At 40.6% G+C, this 16,388-nt stretch overlaps 1 protein-coding gene across 6 annotated transcripts in view; it reads right to left on the bottom strand.

Annotated features, from left to right (window-relative positions):
* ARHGAP24 (Rho GTPase activating protein 24) overlaps positions 1-16,388 on the bottom strand; it is a 215,123-nt gene that overhangs the window by 114,202 nt on the left and 84,533 nt on the right. For all 6 annotated transcript variants that reach the window (XM_086889240.1, XM_086889242.1, XM_023926245.2 and 3 more), the window contains exon 3: positions 3,035-3,122. In XM_086889240.1, the coding sequence (XP_086745366.1) occupies positions 3,035-3,122 (88 nt within the window). The remainder of the gene's footprint in view (positions 1-3,034; positions 3,123-16,388) is intronic.

The following is a 16,388-nucleotide window of genomic DNA, read 5'->3' as shown; positions in this document are numbered from 1 at the left end:
GGGGGGGGGGGGGGGGTGGATTTTAAATATTAAATCATCTAACGGCTTAGGGAATGAACAGAATGTTTTCAAAATGCAAACTGAAGGCATCTGTATTTTAATTACAGCACCAAAGCTGCAAGATACTTGTTTCCACACACATTTTTTTCATTCATCTTCAGAGATGGTGGCATACAGAGTATTAGTTTCACAGTATAAACCTACTCCCACATACATTCCCAAAATAATTTGCATGTATTACCAATAAACAAACACACGCACACAAGTTTTCAGGCCGCCCACAGACAAGAAAGACAAAAAGAGGACTTGTCACTTTTGCTTTTGGGATTGTAACTAAAATTGCTTCAACTTTTAATACAGGGAAAACAGTGCAAGAGCAGCACGAGCTTTGGCACCATGCATTTAACACAATGCTCAGTTGACAAAATTTTAAAAAATGTGCAAATAGATCCTGTTGCTACATAGCTGATTTCCCATATGAAAGCTAACAAAGGCTAAACAGAACCCTAGCTACAATACATTTTTCTGTTACACTCAATGAGCTCAGTGGTGTTGCTGTCAGCCTTTAAAATTGACTTTTATACTGAGTTACTAAGAGAACACAGATGACAAACAGCTCCATTGCAGAAGGCTGACAAATTCTTGCCTTGAGAAGCAACAATGACATGACGCCAGTGGCAATGCTCACTTCATCTTTGCATAAAATACAGCTGGCACTTCTTCTTCACTACTACACATCTGCACTGTGATGCCTCCTCCACAGTCAATCTGAGTCTTCATTTTAATTTCATCCCTCAAAGACCAGTGCTACGGCATGAAATGTCCTGATTTTCCAAAATAAACTTTTTTTGGTCATGAATCCTTCGTATAATATGTCCAGTAGGAAGTCTCTATAGCCACATGCTTGTTAGTAATGTGGTGGAGGGGGAACAAATACACTGGTGCTATCCCAAAACACATTCAGAACCCCATTCTCAGAAATTAAAACAAATAAAACAAAAAAGCTTACCTGATTCTCAGGCATGCTCCAGATAAATACTGAACTCAACCCAAAAGTAACTACAAATTACTTTTTAACACGACTCCACAGAAAGGTGGCATAACAAACATTTTGGGAAATCACAAGAGTGACTGCGCTCTTAACTTGGGTGTGAAGGGGAAGTATGCCCAGGATCAGCATTATCAGACAGATTAAGGTGTCATATAAATCAGGACATACGGAAAATTCTCCTAAATTCCAACAGAAACAAGATTTTAGTTCACTCCAGACCTGCAATGCTAATAAAATAGGTTTCTTTCAATATTTTGAACACATGAAAGAGAGACTTTGAGGAGAAACAGTGAGAAACTTTTCAAATCTGTCTGGTTCAAGATTGGGGTGAGTGCTGAACCTCAGAGATACCACACTGGATGTCTTTGTATAATAATCTTTTACTGCCCATGACTTTCATAATCAAGCTTTGAAATCTACTTCATAGTTCTTACACTTTTACGATATATTATAACTTGGTACATCAGTGGACACAACTACAATTGTGCCCTGATACAAAGATGCTTGGTTTAAAACCAAGAGCAACAGACATCACCATCTATCTGCCCTTCCAAATAGCCATGACAGGAGATAATTTGAAAAATAATATGGGGATTAACAGAATATATTGAATAAATACACTGGGCTGACTAGATGTGGAAACAGAATTGTTTCATTTGGAAAAGATACTTAAAACCAAGTTGAACTGTTAACCCAACATTACAACATCCACTACTTGTGGGGACTGACAATGGTCAAATAAGAGATTTTTAGGCTTCAGGCACTAGCTTGAGACTGTGGGAAAGTACACAACACAAATACACAACTCTCTCACTCTGGCCTGAAAAATCACAAGGAGGAATCCAAACAGTCCTTGGATAGGGAAAACAATCTTCACAGGTATTGTTTGTTGCCTTGATGTTTACTTGTAAAGAAATGGTCAAGAGGTGGTGTTCCTAACTGTCCAGTGATGGTGATGTGTTTGTTTCATGACCAATGAGAGGTTTACCTCTTCAGACCTGCTTGGAGCTGTCTATAAAAGAAGATCTGGAAGAATAAAACTTGCTCTCTTTTGCAACCAAGGCTAGAGAATCTGTGTCGTCACTTTGCCATTCCTAATACAGTGTGACACACCACTGAACCATGTCCCTAAGCATCACATCTATACATCTTTGAAATAACTCCAGGGATGGTTGACTGCCTTACTTCCCCCTTCCACAAGCCTGTCTCAATGCCTGACAACCTTTTCAATGAAGCAGTTTTTCCCAATATCTAGTCTAAATCTCCTCTGGTGCAACTTGAGTCCATTTGCTCTCATCCTATCACTTGTTACCTGCAATAAGGTCCCCATCCAGCTTCCTTTTCTCCAGGCTAAACCACCCTCAGCTCCCTCAGCTGTTCCTCAGATCTGTGCTCCAGACCCTTCCCAGCTCCACTGCCCTTCTCTGGGCTCGCTCCAACACCTCTGTGACCTTATTTAGTGAGGGGCCCAGAACAGGACACAGCACTCCAGGTGAGGCCTCACCAGTGCTGAGTACAGAGGGACAATCCCTGCCCTGCTTCTGCTGGCCACACAATTGCTGATCCAGGCCAGGATGCCATTGGCCTTCTTGGCCACCTGGGCACAGCTGGCTCATGGTCAGTCCCTGTCACCAGCACCCCCAGGAGCTTTTCTGCCAGGAAGTTTTCCAGCCACTCTGCTGCCAACCCCCAGCACTGCATTGGGCTGTTGTGATCCACGAGCAGGACCTGGCACCTCCTTGCCTTGAAGAATTCTGCTTTATACTGACAAATAAAATACACATCCTTTTCCTTTGCTGCCTGAAGGTGAATGAAAAAATTATGAACCAACATATTAACAAATTAAACCTTTTTTTTTTTTTTTTTTTTTCCCCTAAATTGAATCAGTAATTACCCTCAGCTTCTGTTCTGGCAGAACAGATGTGGCCATTTGTCACTGAGGACAAACTGCAAAGGCTTTTGATATGGAATAGAATATCCTACCTGGAACAACTTCAAAAAGGAACTTTCCTGGACTTTCTTCATTGCAGGGATGCTCAATTACCCTGTTGCCAGGCAGAAAGATGGTACCCTAAAGAAAAAAGTAAGAACAAACATGGGATTACATCTGCTACCATACTTCTGACAGACTAATGCTGCTTCTTTTTGGACTGGGTTAAACAAGAATTTTTCACTGTAAACATCTCAGCAGCTGATTTCCAAAGTGAGATTGAGGAGGGACTATCCCAAAAGCCAACATCATAGATCCCTTTAATTAACTGAGGTATTTGATAATAGCTTCAGGTTTTTTTACTTTCTTGGACATTTGATACCATGCAGAGTTTTGTACTTATCACATATACTAATCCCACTGTTCTGCAGGGAAAAATGGAGACTTAAAAGCAAGGGTTAGTGAAGAGCTAGGAAGCTCCATGTGTGAGGCAGCTGAATTCACCAGCCAGGCTTCCTGGCTGAAGCCAAAGGGGGTGTGGACAGAAGAGTACCCTCAGTTTGTGAGGTGCATACCCACTTCCTGCTCTGGGCCCTTTTCTCATAACATCCCCAGGAAGAAATACAGAGAAAATATCCCACTCCCACCCAGTGGCTGCAGCATGCCAGGCTGCTGGTGCTGAGCCACAGCAGGCACAGAGAGAGTCCTGTCCAAAGATGCTTGCTACAGGCAGAGAAGTATCAGAAAAATCTCTGTAATGGGCATTGAAAGCCATTCTTACAACTTTACTGCCTTGAGAAAGCAGGTGGGGAATTTTAGCTGTGCACACTTCTAGTAACAGCAGAAGACAAAAACAACCCCTGCAACCCTCAAAACACTTCTGGGGCTGTGCTGAAGACACAGCTTATTCCCTCCCCTCTGGTCTGCTGACACATAGCATGCATAGACCACCCCTTTCCTGTGAGACCTCTTTTTCATTTTTAGAAATTACAGCTCCTCCTAGTACCATTTCAACCTCAGGCAGCAGGCACTCCTCAGTGAAATTATGCTGGGATGGCTGTCCAGGGAAAAATTTTCAGAGCAGCATCCTAGGAATTGTATTAGGTACAAGCTATCCACCACTGTTAATGGGAGATAACATCTATTTAGTAATATTCTCCAATTATGGCATAATGAGCCCCCCATCTTCAAAGTAAACAACTTACATAATTTACACATCTTAAACACAGAATACCTCAAGTAAGGTCCTTATTCCCAGACAGATCATTGAGTCCAACATGGAGCACCATCTTCCATCATGGTTTCAACCAAATGCCCAAATATGTCAGACCCCACATTTAAACAGCCCTAAAGATATCCCTCTATATTAAAAACATCAATTTTGCTGTGACCAGGAACCTTCATTACAGAATGATTTACAATTATTGGGAAGTCAAGCAGAAACACTACAGTCTTCTCACAAAAGAATCCTTACAAACCAAAAGGGAAAAGTCACCTGAAAGAACGGGTAACAAATGTTTCACAAAATCAGTATTTGTACCAGCTGACGTGGAGTCTAGACTCCATGCCAACTTGTCAGTGCTGTGTGCCAGCAAGAACTCTGTTACCACAGGAAGGCAAAGAGAGGAATTTCATCACAACATAGGAATTTCATCAGAACATACAAAATCACCTCCATGAAACACTATGATGCCTGTTGCTGAAAGCAGATGAAACAGCAGGGCTTTCTCCTGAGGCAGTACAAGCAGCAGGTATTAGCAGCTGTGGGCAGCTGTCTGCACTCACTGCACATACAAATGTACCATAAGCATGAAGTGCCTTGGCCCACTTGGAGCTATCTTCCTTGATTCCTGCCACAAGCAGCACCTGTTAACAGATATCACACTCCAAAGTCTTCTGTGAAATACCTTATCAGGCAAGCAAAATATCATAAACAAAAATGATTGTATGAAAAGATAAGTCACAATGTAGTTCAACTTCTCAGATTAACTTACTACTTAACTTTAACTTTTACTTTAACTTTACTTAAAGTAAAACCAGGAAGTATAATACATTTATACATTTTTTCTGAGATTTATGGGAGACCAGGAATAAGAATCTCTAAAAGCCATTTTAACTACATGTGTTTTTGTCACATGTAATAGGCCATTAAGACTGGTATAACTTTCTTGCCCACTTTCAGACTGAGTTGGCTCTACCCAGAAGATGCTCCACCTAGCACAATGGATGAGCAGATCACTCTTCATGCTGGAATAATTTTCACTATCTTGGGAGCTTGCATCACTGAGGGCATCCAACATAACCAAGCAAACCAAAAAGTCTTGCTATTCAATTAAACAAAAAACAAAAATTAACAAAACCTAGTCTACAGCACTATAAACTAAAATCAATTCATAAGACAATAAATGAAAACTGCATTCAACTTCGCTGTCAACTCATTAGCAACAGGCATGCCGCAGACTCGTTACAGTGTAATGCTTTCTGATTCTTTGATTCCAGAACTCTTTTACCATTTACAGGGAGCTCGCTTAGTGGCAGATTTTTGAGAACATAGGAACAAAAATGTTGTATTTATAACCCTATCACCTTTGTTTCATAGATGAAACCTATTCCATCTACTAAAATGTAAAGCCTCAAGGCACACACAATAGCTCAGTTACTATGAAGAGAAACCGGACAACACCATACAGAATATTGCCATAGTTTAAAAAGAACATGTCCTAAAGTGATCATTTTATTTCACTATTTCCAGAACTATTATTGCAAACATCAGTTTGCACATGAAATACTTCAATATACATATGTGAGGGGTTTTTTTAAATTAAAAAAATAGCTTTGTTTGTGCAACATGCACCTGGGTGCCCAAATCTAGTGGAGAAAGCATTAGGAGAGGATTCGCAGCTCTCTCACTTCCCATTCTGTCTGCTTTCACACCCATCTGTCTGCCTTCACCACACAGCAACACTTCCCCCTTGCTAAGTTTTGTAGCTGTCTATATAACTGTACTGAGGCTCTCTGGAGTGTCCCTTTGCTGAGTTTCTCAGCACCTGATGCCAGGGAACACATCTGTACTGTAACAAAGCCCTGGCTGCAGGGTATCTGAGATAAATGGGGTCCCCAGATCACTGTTGGCCCCCTTGCTCGATTGCCTTTCCGGGCCCTTAAGGTGCAACAGTAGGTCCATCCCTACAGCCTGGAGAGTCCCAAGAGTACACACTATCAGTCAGTTGCAAAGCTTCAACAAGTTCAAGCTCTGCTTTCTGCCTTGAGTATCTAACTCCAGGGGGAAGTAAGACAAAACCGACTCTACAGCCTTAGACACTTAACAAGACAGTAATTTGCATACAAAAGAGGCAGGTGATTTCCAGAGGAAATACATATTTTGACTTGGGTGTCAGTGCATGAGGGCATGCAAATGTTCCATAAAAAGGCAGCTTCGCACTGCTTCATATCAAAGCCTGCAGCTCATTCAAAACATTTAAAAAATGGTGCCAGCAGGGACCAAGACACACAGTCTATAGAAATACAGGAAAAAGAGAAGTGGGAGAAAAATGTGGCCCTGACCCAAGTCCCTCCTGGCTCCCACTGTCATTCTGTTTGCAGGCTGTGCCTCCACCAGGTCAGCAGTGTTTTGCAGAGCTCCTGCTGCGGTATGCCCAAGTTGTTTTTCCACTTCCAACACTTCTGTCCTTACCAGGGCAGTTCTGCTTCTCTAGCTGAGCATTCAGGATGACTCACAGCAGGTAGGAGAAATCTGGATTGTTCAAGGAACACTGACCTTTTCCCTAACTGAATATCAAGCCCACTTTCAAAGGAGATTCTCTCTCACACAGATTTTTCTATAGCACACAGTTGCTTCAAACCAAAGATCCCCTAAATAGCAGAGCACCATGTTTGTTAAAATCAAAAGTCTGCATATATGAAGCATTTAACTTGAGAAAAAAATATTGTTCTGCTAATTAAGTACTTAATAAAATACTGTAGTGCAGCAAGAATGACATCAATCTACTTTGGATTAGTCTCACAGCATGATAGAGTCTTGCTCAAATAGATGTTTAATCCCATGCTGGTCCCTCAAAACATTTTCAGCACCATTCAGCTGCTGAACTTCAGGAGGAAGCACGGAAGAGGAGACAGGATGGCCACTGCACAAGTGCTTCATGAGGAGCAGCTGACAGATGGTATTTTTGTTTGCATGCTCCGTGTAACACATTGTAACAGGGAAGCAACCCTGTGCCTCCTGCCAGCTCTGCTCCATTACTTCTCCCTAGGTACACTCTCCCCTGTCTTATTTAAACTCAGTTTTCTGAAGCAGACTTACCACGTTGTCCAAAAGATACCAGGTTTTGCCCAAGAAAGCTTATGATACAAGGAATTCAAATGCTTTGAAGATGCTGACTGGCATCCAGTGAAGTAAAACAAATGATTTTAAATATCACTGGATGTATTCCACTCAAAAAGCACATAGAGACATAAGGCAATTAAGTGTTTTCTTGCCAAAATAATGTTTTCAGGTTTTATCCTAATACACTTCTGCGGGGTTATTTGCTTCCCGTAGTTTGTCCTGCTACCCCTAAGAAAAGGATGAGAAGCACACAGCACCAGCAGTTACATCAGATGTTCTTCTTGCCTGTCCAGCTTTGATTGTTTACCAAAGATCACTGAACTCTCATTTGACTTGCAAGTTAGGTGCTGCATTTACATATCTGTTTTTGTGGTTTTGTGGAAAACTCATCACATCAGCTGTCAGAGAGGCAGGAAGGTCATCAGCCAGGAAAGAGGCAGCTGATGGAGGGGACGAAGAAGCAGGAGGGAGGGATCTTTGGGTACTTGTGTCTTCTGTATGACTCACAGCCACATCCAACATAGCAGTATTCTGTGGTTTCTTTTGTCACTGTTGCTGTTTCTGGGAAGTCTGGGCTGTCAAACTTTGGAACAACAGTGGACTTCAGTTCAGATGGCATCTTAGACTGAAAAATACTACTTTTAGTGAATAATACTCTCAACATCACTAGTATTTACAAGGTCACCGCTAGAAAGGCATCTACTGTATTTCACAAAGAAGTCTATTAATCAATATAAATTAAATGACATATATGATACATATGCACATTTCTGTACATATATATATACAGATGTGCACGTCCTGTGAATCCAGAAATAAGTGATACATAGCAAAGAAGGAGAAAGAACATGCAAGTTGTTATCAGTTATTTATAAATTCTTGTTCCTCACATTACTGTTTCTGCTTTTAAGCTACCACAGAAATAGATCTCAAGTCCAAGAGAACCCCTTGCACTGTCAGGAGCCTACAGACATGAGGTGAGGAGGAAGATTCACAGCACAGAGAGAAATCCACTCGTACTGAAGTCAGTAATGAATGAAACCTGCACTATGCTCACCACAGGCAGTTTGACTGCAGTGGTTTTTTAAAAATTCAACTCTACTTCTACTGTTACAATTCATTTCCAAGATCCCAGTGAAGTCACTTGCTGCAAAAGGGCACAGCAACTCTGAAAGGCAGCCCTTTCATCTGACTGCCCACGCAGAGATATCTGTATTTCAAACTGGGCCTGAGCAAGTTCTCCAGCTGGCTCCAAACCCTGGGTCAGCACAGATTCTTTAATTTTTTATCGTAAGAATGGATTTTTATACCACTTAAGGAGCCAAAGCATTGGAAGAAGTACATTTACTGCAGGAGGTGATACACTCCTTGGGTCATAGTAATTGCAGCCATTTACAGTTTTGCAATATGTACAAGGGGAAAACAATGGCTGGGGGTGACTCTTCAGAATTTAGGGGGTAACATGCCAGGAATGAAAAGAAGGAATGAGAAATTAAAAAAACAAACAAACAAACAAAAAATCCATGGTTGTTTGGATGAAATTGAGCCATTACACAGCATATATTTTTCTGGCATAAATACCGTTGCATTTGACATTTTCTTGTCCCACAATGTTAACACATTTCTAGAGTTTTTTCTGTTGAAGAATGAGAACTATTGTTTAGTTCTCAGAAACTCTGCAAACAGGAGCTTAAAGAGATCTTTTTTCCTTTACCTGAAGCAATGTTCAAACCTATCTGATAGCTTAATATTAAAAAAAATTTTTAGAAAAGGTAAATTATTTTCTGTGGTGGCAAATACCATCTATTCCATTTGCCTGATATGGAACACCAAAAACATTTATTCTGAAATGAGAGACAGAGCTGACTGCTTTATTACTAAGTGATTACTGTTTCTTTAAAGATTTTTCTCCTTCTCACCTGCCAGACATTTCACTTAATGGTTCAGTGCTTCTCTGCTTGAAAGAAACTTCTTTCCTCAAGAATGAAGCCATCTTGGCTTGAGCAGCCACCAGGGGAAAAAATCCCTTATTTGTCCCATAAGAGAAAGCAAGCTCATGACAAGTTAAGCTATTGAAAGCAGAAAAAATTAAGTTTGCCTAAACCCAGAGGCTAGATGCATAATGTATGCTTATGGTTTTGATTTCTCGCAAGAGAGAAGAAATTGCTATGGTAAGAGTGAGCTCATGTAAGAGAAGAGGACAGGTCACAGGGTTCAGGGGCAGGAGGTGCCTTCCTGTGGAACCCACCCTGCAGTTGTCATATTCCTCACAGAAATGTCCCTTGGTATTTCCAAAGGCAAAGAAAAAATAAGATGAATAAATAAATTCAGAGAGTGCACTGAGTTTAAGAACTCATGACTACAAGCTGTGAGCATTACTACATGCACACGTGGAAGCTTCGACAAAATAAGGCTTCGCAAGGATCATTAAATTTTGATCAACATGCAAAAATGGAACTGGGCACTACTGGATTTTTAGAGATTTTTACTACAGGAAAAATACTTCCAATAGCTCTGGTCAGTAAGTAATTCATCTTTTAATTAGATAAAACTATTTTCCCAAGATAAAAAGCCAATAAAACACCAGAACACAAAGGACCAAGTCTTTCTTTACGGATCTCTTCTGCAAAGGAAATTTACCAACTTCCAGTCCTGAGAACATCTAGGTCAAAACAATGCAATTTTTCCCCAAAGGGATAATATTTGACAAGGGGAAAATTTCTAGTATGACCTCTCATTTATATACAAAGCTCTCCAGTGACAGTCTGGACAGACACAGCAACACTGTGAGAGAGACTCTGGCCTGTTTAGAAGCCTGGTTGACATGAGTCCCCTGTGAGACATTCCTGAAGGGCAAAGGAGGCCAGGAAGGCTGGACATTTTTTAAGGAGGAAATCTTAAAGATGCTGAAGCAGGCTGTCCCCATGTGCCAAATGACAAGCTGGTGAAGAAGACCACCAGCCTGAGTGAATAGAGAGCTTTGGCAGAGAGGGAAAAAGGAGAAGAGTTTATGATCTTTGGAAGTAGGTGCAGGCAACTTAGGAGGACTACAAGGATGTGGTGAGATTATGCAGAAAGCAAATTAGAAGTCCCAAAGCTCAATTAGAACTTAATCTGGCTACTGCTGTAAAAAACTGTAAAAATTATCATAGAAATACATAAGCAACAAAGGAGGGCTAAGGAAAATCTCCACCCTTTACTGCATGTGGGGTAAAATGTAGTGGCAAAGGATGAAGAAAAAAGGCTGATGTACTCAATCCCTTATTTGGCATCAGACCAGACAGCATGGATATATGAAAGGCAGGTTGGCTAACCTGATTTCCATCAATGACGAGGAGACCTTCCTTAATGCATGATGAAAGGGATGTGGATGTTTATCAAAGCCATTAATAAAACCTTTGACACAGTTTCCCATGCTCCTGGCTTGGCTGGGGGCACTCTTCACTGGGTTAAAAAGCTGCCTGGATGGCTGGGCACACAGAGTGCTGTAAATGGAGTTAAATCCAGCTGGCAGATGGCTACAAGTAGTGTTTATCTGCTAGAGAGTAGGAAGACTCTGAAGAGAGATCTGAACAGGCTGGATCCATGGGACAAGGCCAACCCTATGCTTTTGCCAGGAAACCTATATATGGCCAACTATCCCGCCTAGGACAATTCATTTCCATGTCACTGTGTAGTAAAGGTTAAAGTTGCTGCAGATTTCCTAAAAATTACACATAAAGTTCAACTTTTACAGGCTAAAAAAGGTGGCAGAGAGACATGGAAATGGGACCACAATTCCACCGAAATGTTTATTTTTCCTGTGCAAATATTCTTGCCAGCATTTGTCTAGCAAGAACATTCCAGAGAAATCTGCCTAACCTATACTAGTTATTGTCTTACTGTTTTTTATGGGAAGAAAAAAATTCAGTTTCACATGGAAAAATTTCAGACGTTAATGGCAAGGGTTATCTATTTGTTTTGCAAGGTTTTTTAATGACTGTACTGCCTGTTGGTTTAACATCTATACATTATTTATATTTAATCTATATAGTAAACTTTTTATGAGCACGGCTTAAAAAGTGCTACTACACTACAAATACAACCACACAGAATTAATAGCTCATTTAGCTTTCTGGCATCTGTGTAGGATACTCTGTTGGTCCTTGTTTAAGGGATTACATTAAGTAGCAGTGATCTTATCTCAGGGGAGACTAGGGTCACGTCTCTTGTGCTATCTACACAAAATAGGTGCCACCTAAACAATTAACATAACTGGAAAACTCAGATTCTCTGATTACAAATTACTTCTCCTGCAGTACCATTTGGGTGCAGTAAGTATTTTCACATTTTACTTTTAGTTCAGCATCTTCATTCTTGCTATTTTCGTTCTGTGATACTGTTTCCAGTTTGAAACTGGAGTTCTTGGATGGCTTCATCTCTGTAACTGATCTGAACCACACACACTTTTATAGCTTTTGCATAAGATTTTGCTCTTTATTATTAGTCTTATTAGTGTATTAATAACATGTTTTTTGATGACAATGCTTAAATTACAGGCTATGTAAGAAAAGGTGCTGGATAATCCCCAATTTAAATAACTACAAAATCAAGGCAGGTTTTAGAAGGAGTTAGTTTAGGTCAAGTCAAGTGCCAGTGAATCAGTTCAGTTATGCAGAATTCATGCACATTTCTGCAGTTCTGCTTGCACATGTTTGCATGGGGTTTTTTTGTGTACATGTGGTTTCTTCATAATCTTCAACTGGCACAATGTGCATTCAGAACTATTTCAAGCTGTGGCAAGCTGCTGACATCAGTTCAACTCCATGAATGGATGTGGACCACAAAACCAACCTAGGGTAAGGCAACAAATTCTCAAGGACCACCACAAACAATTCCTCTCCATGATGGTTTACCTGATCGATCGTTTCCCCTTGGATATCTCTTTCAACAGTTTGCCACTCCAGGAGGAATTTACCAAGTGCATAACTAACATCACACAGTCATAGCTTAACAGGCTGGAAGGTGCTATATTCAAAAGATAACCACGGGGAAAAAAGTCCACTTTTGCATCTTTTATCTCAGCAGTTTGGCTGTAAGGACATTATGGGAGACCACACCAAAGCCAAAGCCAAGCCATAGAGCTGCTCCCTCTGTATGCAAGTTTCCAGAAGGACTTGCTCCTGCACCTTGCCAGGCTCCGCAAGAGGCTGACCTTTTTAATTAGAGATATATTTTAAAAATAGCTAATATTTTTCAAGAATATGCTGCCTCAAAATAGCACTTACTTCACTGAGAATAAATAAGACTCTCATAATTTAGATTTTTACGCTGTTCTCTGAATACCACCAAAGGTATTTTACAACATTCTGTAAACATAATGCAGGAATACCTGAGTGCACTTGGGCTTACTACAGCTTTTAGAGGTTTTACAGATTTAAGTATCAAACCATCACTTATCTGCTTTTCCACAAGACAGTGTGACAAGCTTTCTGCAGACCTGTTGAGGGGAGTGTATCTTGCAGAGTGCCAGACAGTCTGGAGTAAAAATGGATTCAGGGTGACTGTAGGCCAGCATTATTAACTGCACTCCAGCAGCTGCTCTGTTCCAACCGTATTAATAAAAATACCTTAGATTCCATGTTGCTATTTTAATAAGTTATCAAAATATAAATGACCACAAAGGCCTTCACGGTCTGCAGGAGAAACTGCAGAAGCCTTTACAAAAGCAAGAGGACAAAATGCAGTTTATGGAAGAGAAGAAACCAAGCAGTTTACACAGCAGGTGAACAGAAACAAAGCTCCAGGTTTTCTGGCAAACACAGAAATATTTTGGTCACTGAACTGCTCCCTGCCTGGAGTTATTGTTGAAAAGGGGCCTTTCTTCCAACTATTAAGAAAATGTGGTTCATACCAGTCATCTGCTGTCAACACTTTGGAATCTGCTTTTTTTTTGAGAGACAGCTCCAGAAGCTTTAAGCGTTTCTAGATGCACTTTTATTTCCATTGCACATTTGTTTTCTCAGAAGTGAAAACACAGGGCAAACATGTCAACTTAGCCAGCCCAACAATCTGCAACTAAAAGCTTTACTTTGGAGCTGAACCAGAAGTGGCCCCATTTTCTGGCACGCTGACAGCTACAGAGCATAGTGACTCGAGCTGGAGCTGTGATCATCAAGAGAAACCCAGGTACCAATTAGGATGTGGCAAGAAAAAGAAGGGTGTGTCTCAAATCGATAGTAGTTTGTGAAAACTATCACACTATCTTGTCTTGCGTGACAAAATGTAACTCAGCCAAAAGAAAAACATAAAAACTGGCTTGAGGATGTTTTCACAGGCTGCTTTCTAAAGCCAGAACACACAATAAAGGTAATCATTCATTACTATAATATATGTAGTAATATAATACTGTAATGACATTTCATTACTATTTTCAAAGGGTATGATTTTACAATGCCAGTGCTGCTACCAATGGCTATTACTGATCATGCTTCTAACTTTGCCCATGTACCTCACAAATCTCTACACAGCTCTCTTCCTTGCTACTCTACCTCCTTACCCACTGCTTTTACTTTTTCTACCTCCTTTCTGCCCTTCTACATCCCTTCTGCAACATCAGCGAGCTTCAGTCTGGTAACTGCATAGCTTAACTAAAAGCTGAGTAGTGTTTACTCAGACAGAAATGTTTTCCACACCCACAGTAAATCAAAGTCAATCAAGGACCTACACAGTGAGCATCCAGTATGCTTCTGGATTAAAAAAAATAATAAAAATGTGGGAATTCATTGAACAGCAACAGGAAGAAGCATCCTGCTGAGGTTCCTCAGAGGAGAAGGTTCTGGGGAGACCTTCTAGGAGCAGTACCTATGGAGGGTCTACAAGAGGGATGAAGAAACACTTGTGAATACTTTTCCCACCTGCTGCAGAAAAATCTCCACCAACCCGTGTCTTAGAGGTCTCAGTACACTCAAAGGCTTTCTCTCTCACACACATATGGAAGCATCCAGGCTGGCATGCAGCATCAATGCACCATGATATCCTGCTACATTTCTGTTTACTCTGAGAAACATCATCTTCCATTTAGAAAATCCAGAGCAACTGATTTCCCATTAATCTACCGGGATAACATGAGGCTGGGCATCCTTTGAATCCCAACAAAACACAGTCTCCCTGTGGCTTTGGACGAAAGGCCCGTCCTCGTGGATGTGCTGCACAAAAGCCACATTTAAGATTTAATGGCTTCTTCATTGGTTTGCTGAAATTGTAATTAAAACACCAAAGCAACACCAGAGCTATGCCACTCAGAAGCATTTGCTACATGATACCTCAGAGTGCCTGAGATAAGGGAAGTCTCAGCAAAGGAAAGTGATGATATTAATTAAACTTTTTCTGTTAAATACAGAACAGTTCATTAAAAGCTTTAATAGGTGGCAGGTTTGTCAGCTCTACTGTGTGCAGGCTCTAGACAGATTTATCATGCCTTTCATTTTAAAACATTTATGTGAACGCATTTGCTGAGATAAATTATCTTTTTCACAAAAGCATCCTGATCAAGGCTGCTGTTTAAGTGTTATATCAATCAAATCACGTTGTAAAAACATTAGCATCAATTTTGACAAACAGCATCCCATATTTATAGGTTTGGTGCTATCTCCATTAGTTTCCCCTTCCAATTTTGGTATTTTGTACATTTTAGATCTACATTAGTCAAGGAAGTACTAAATAAAAATTGGCTGAGCCATTTAAAATAGCTGGACAGATACCCCAGGGAAAGCAGACAGCAGGCACACTGCTACTGTCTTACAGCAACCCAAAAAAAGACATCTAGGCTTACAGGCAGATTTTGGTAATTTCATAAGGGATTGAAACGAAGGGCTGCTTTCATGGAAAGGCGGGATTTCAGCCATTCCAAGGCTTTTCATTGAACAGCTGTCCTCAGAAACATTTGTCAGAAGGGAACTGCTTTGGTTTCCATTTTTGTTCAGAATCTGTTATTTGCGTATGCACGCAGATGCACAAAAGCCAGGGTCTGACATCGCAGACCCCATCCATCCAGCCAGGAACCTTTCACAAAGACTTGGTGTTTAACCCAACAAATGTTTACGTATATACACTATGAAAATCCAGTCTAACTGAGAGTGCCACTGAGCAACAGCCTGAACTTAAAAAAGAGGGAAGACTTTCAGATTAAGTTTCTGCCTACATCAGCAGAGGTGTCTGAAGTGAGACTGAGCTATGCGGAATGAAGCAAATTATCAAAATTTCTACTGCTATGATCCATTGTCATGAGCACCAATCAAGAAGTGGGACCCCATGGAATACACTTAGCAAAACAGAACAAGAAAGCTCTCCAGTCTGAGAGCTGCACTGAATTGCAAGATGATTAACATACAGTCACTCAAACACAAACAGCAGCAAATTCATTTGAAGCCACAATATCCATCTATTTTTAGCAGTGTTCATGTTAAGGAACAAAAGCCTTTTCCACGACTCTGAATTAGAAGCCCGTGTCTAAACCATCTCCTTTTCTATCTCCTAAGAAGAGTTTGTATCAACAATTGCTCCACATCTCTTTTCTTTTCTCTTTCCCCTTTAAAGCAGAGAAGATCAAGTGATGTGATGATATTCCACTCCAGGGGATTGAGGAGGTTTTCATTTTGAAACACAAATTCATACCACAATTTAATGACCTCCCTCTTGAGTATAAGATAAAGGCTTGCGTCCCCATTTATACAAAGATTTCAAGTTTTGAGTGCTAAGAAGAACTGAGGATGAAGAAAATTATTTTCAAACACTAATGGCTTTGTGATCTCAGAAAACCAGACCAAGAACCAAAGCCTGTATTATACACTCTGTATTATACACTCCTGTCCAATATTCAGTCCACAGTCCCTGTCACTGAGTTTCAGGGTCTTTTAACTGATACACATCTCTTTTGTACCACCTATTCAAGACTTCAGGCATTTCTGACCATGATGCCTCTTAAATAGAATGCCAGCCAAACAAATGACAGTCACCATCAGCCTTGCAGGATTCTCATGCACTATTATAATACTGAGACAGCTACAGCATCTATCCAAAGG

Source organism: Cyanistes caeruleus, chromosome 5 (genome assembly GCF_971803275.1).
Source record: "Cyanistes caeruleus chromosome 5, bCyaCae1.hap1.1, whole genome shotgun sequence".
Lineage (NCBI taxonomy): Eukaryota > Metazoa > Chordata > Aves > Passeriformes > Paridae > Cyanistes > Cyanistes caeruleus.
This window is presented reverse-complemented; position numbering and strand designations above follow the sequence as displayed.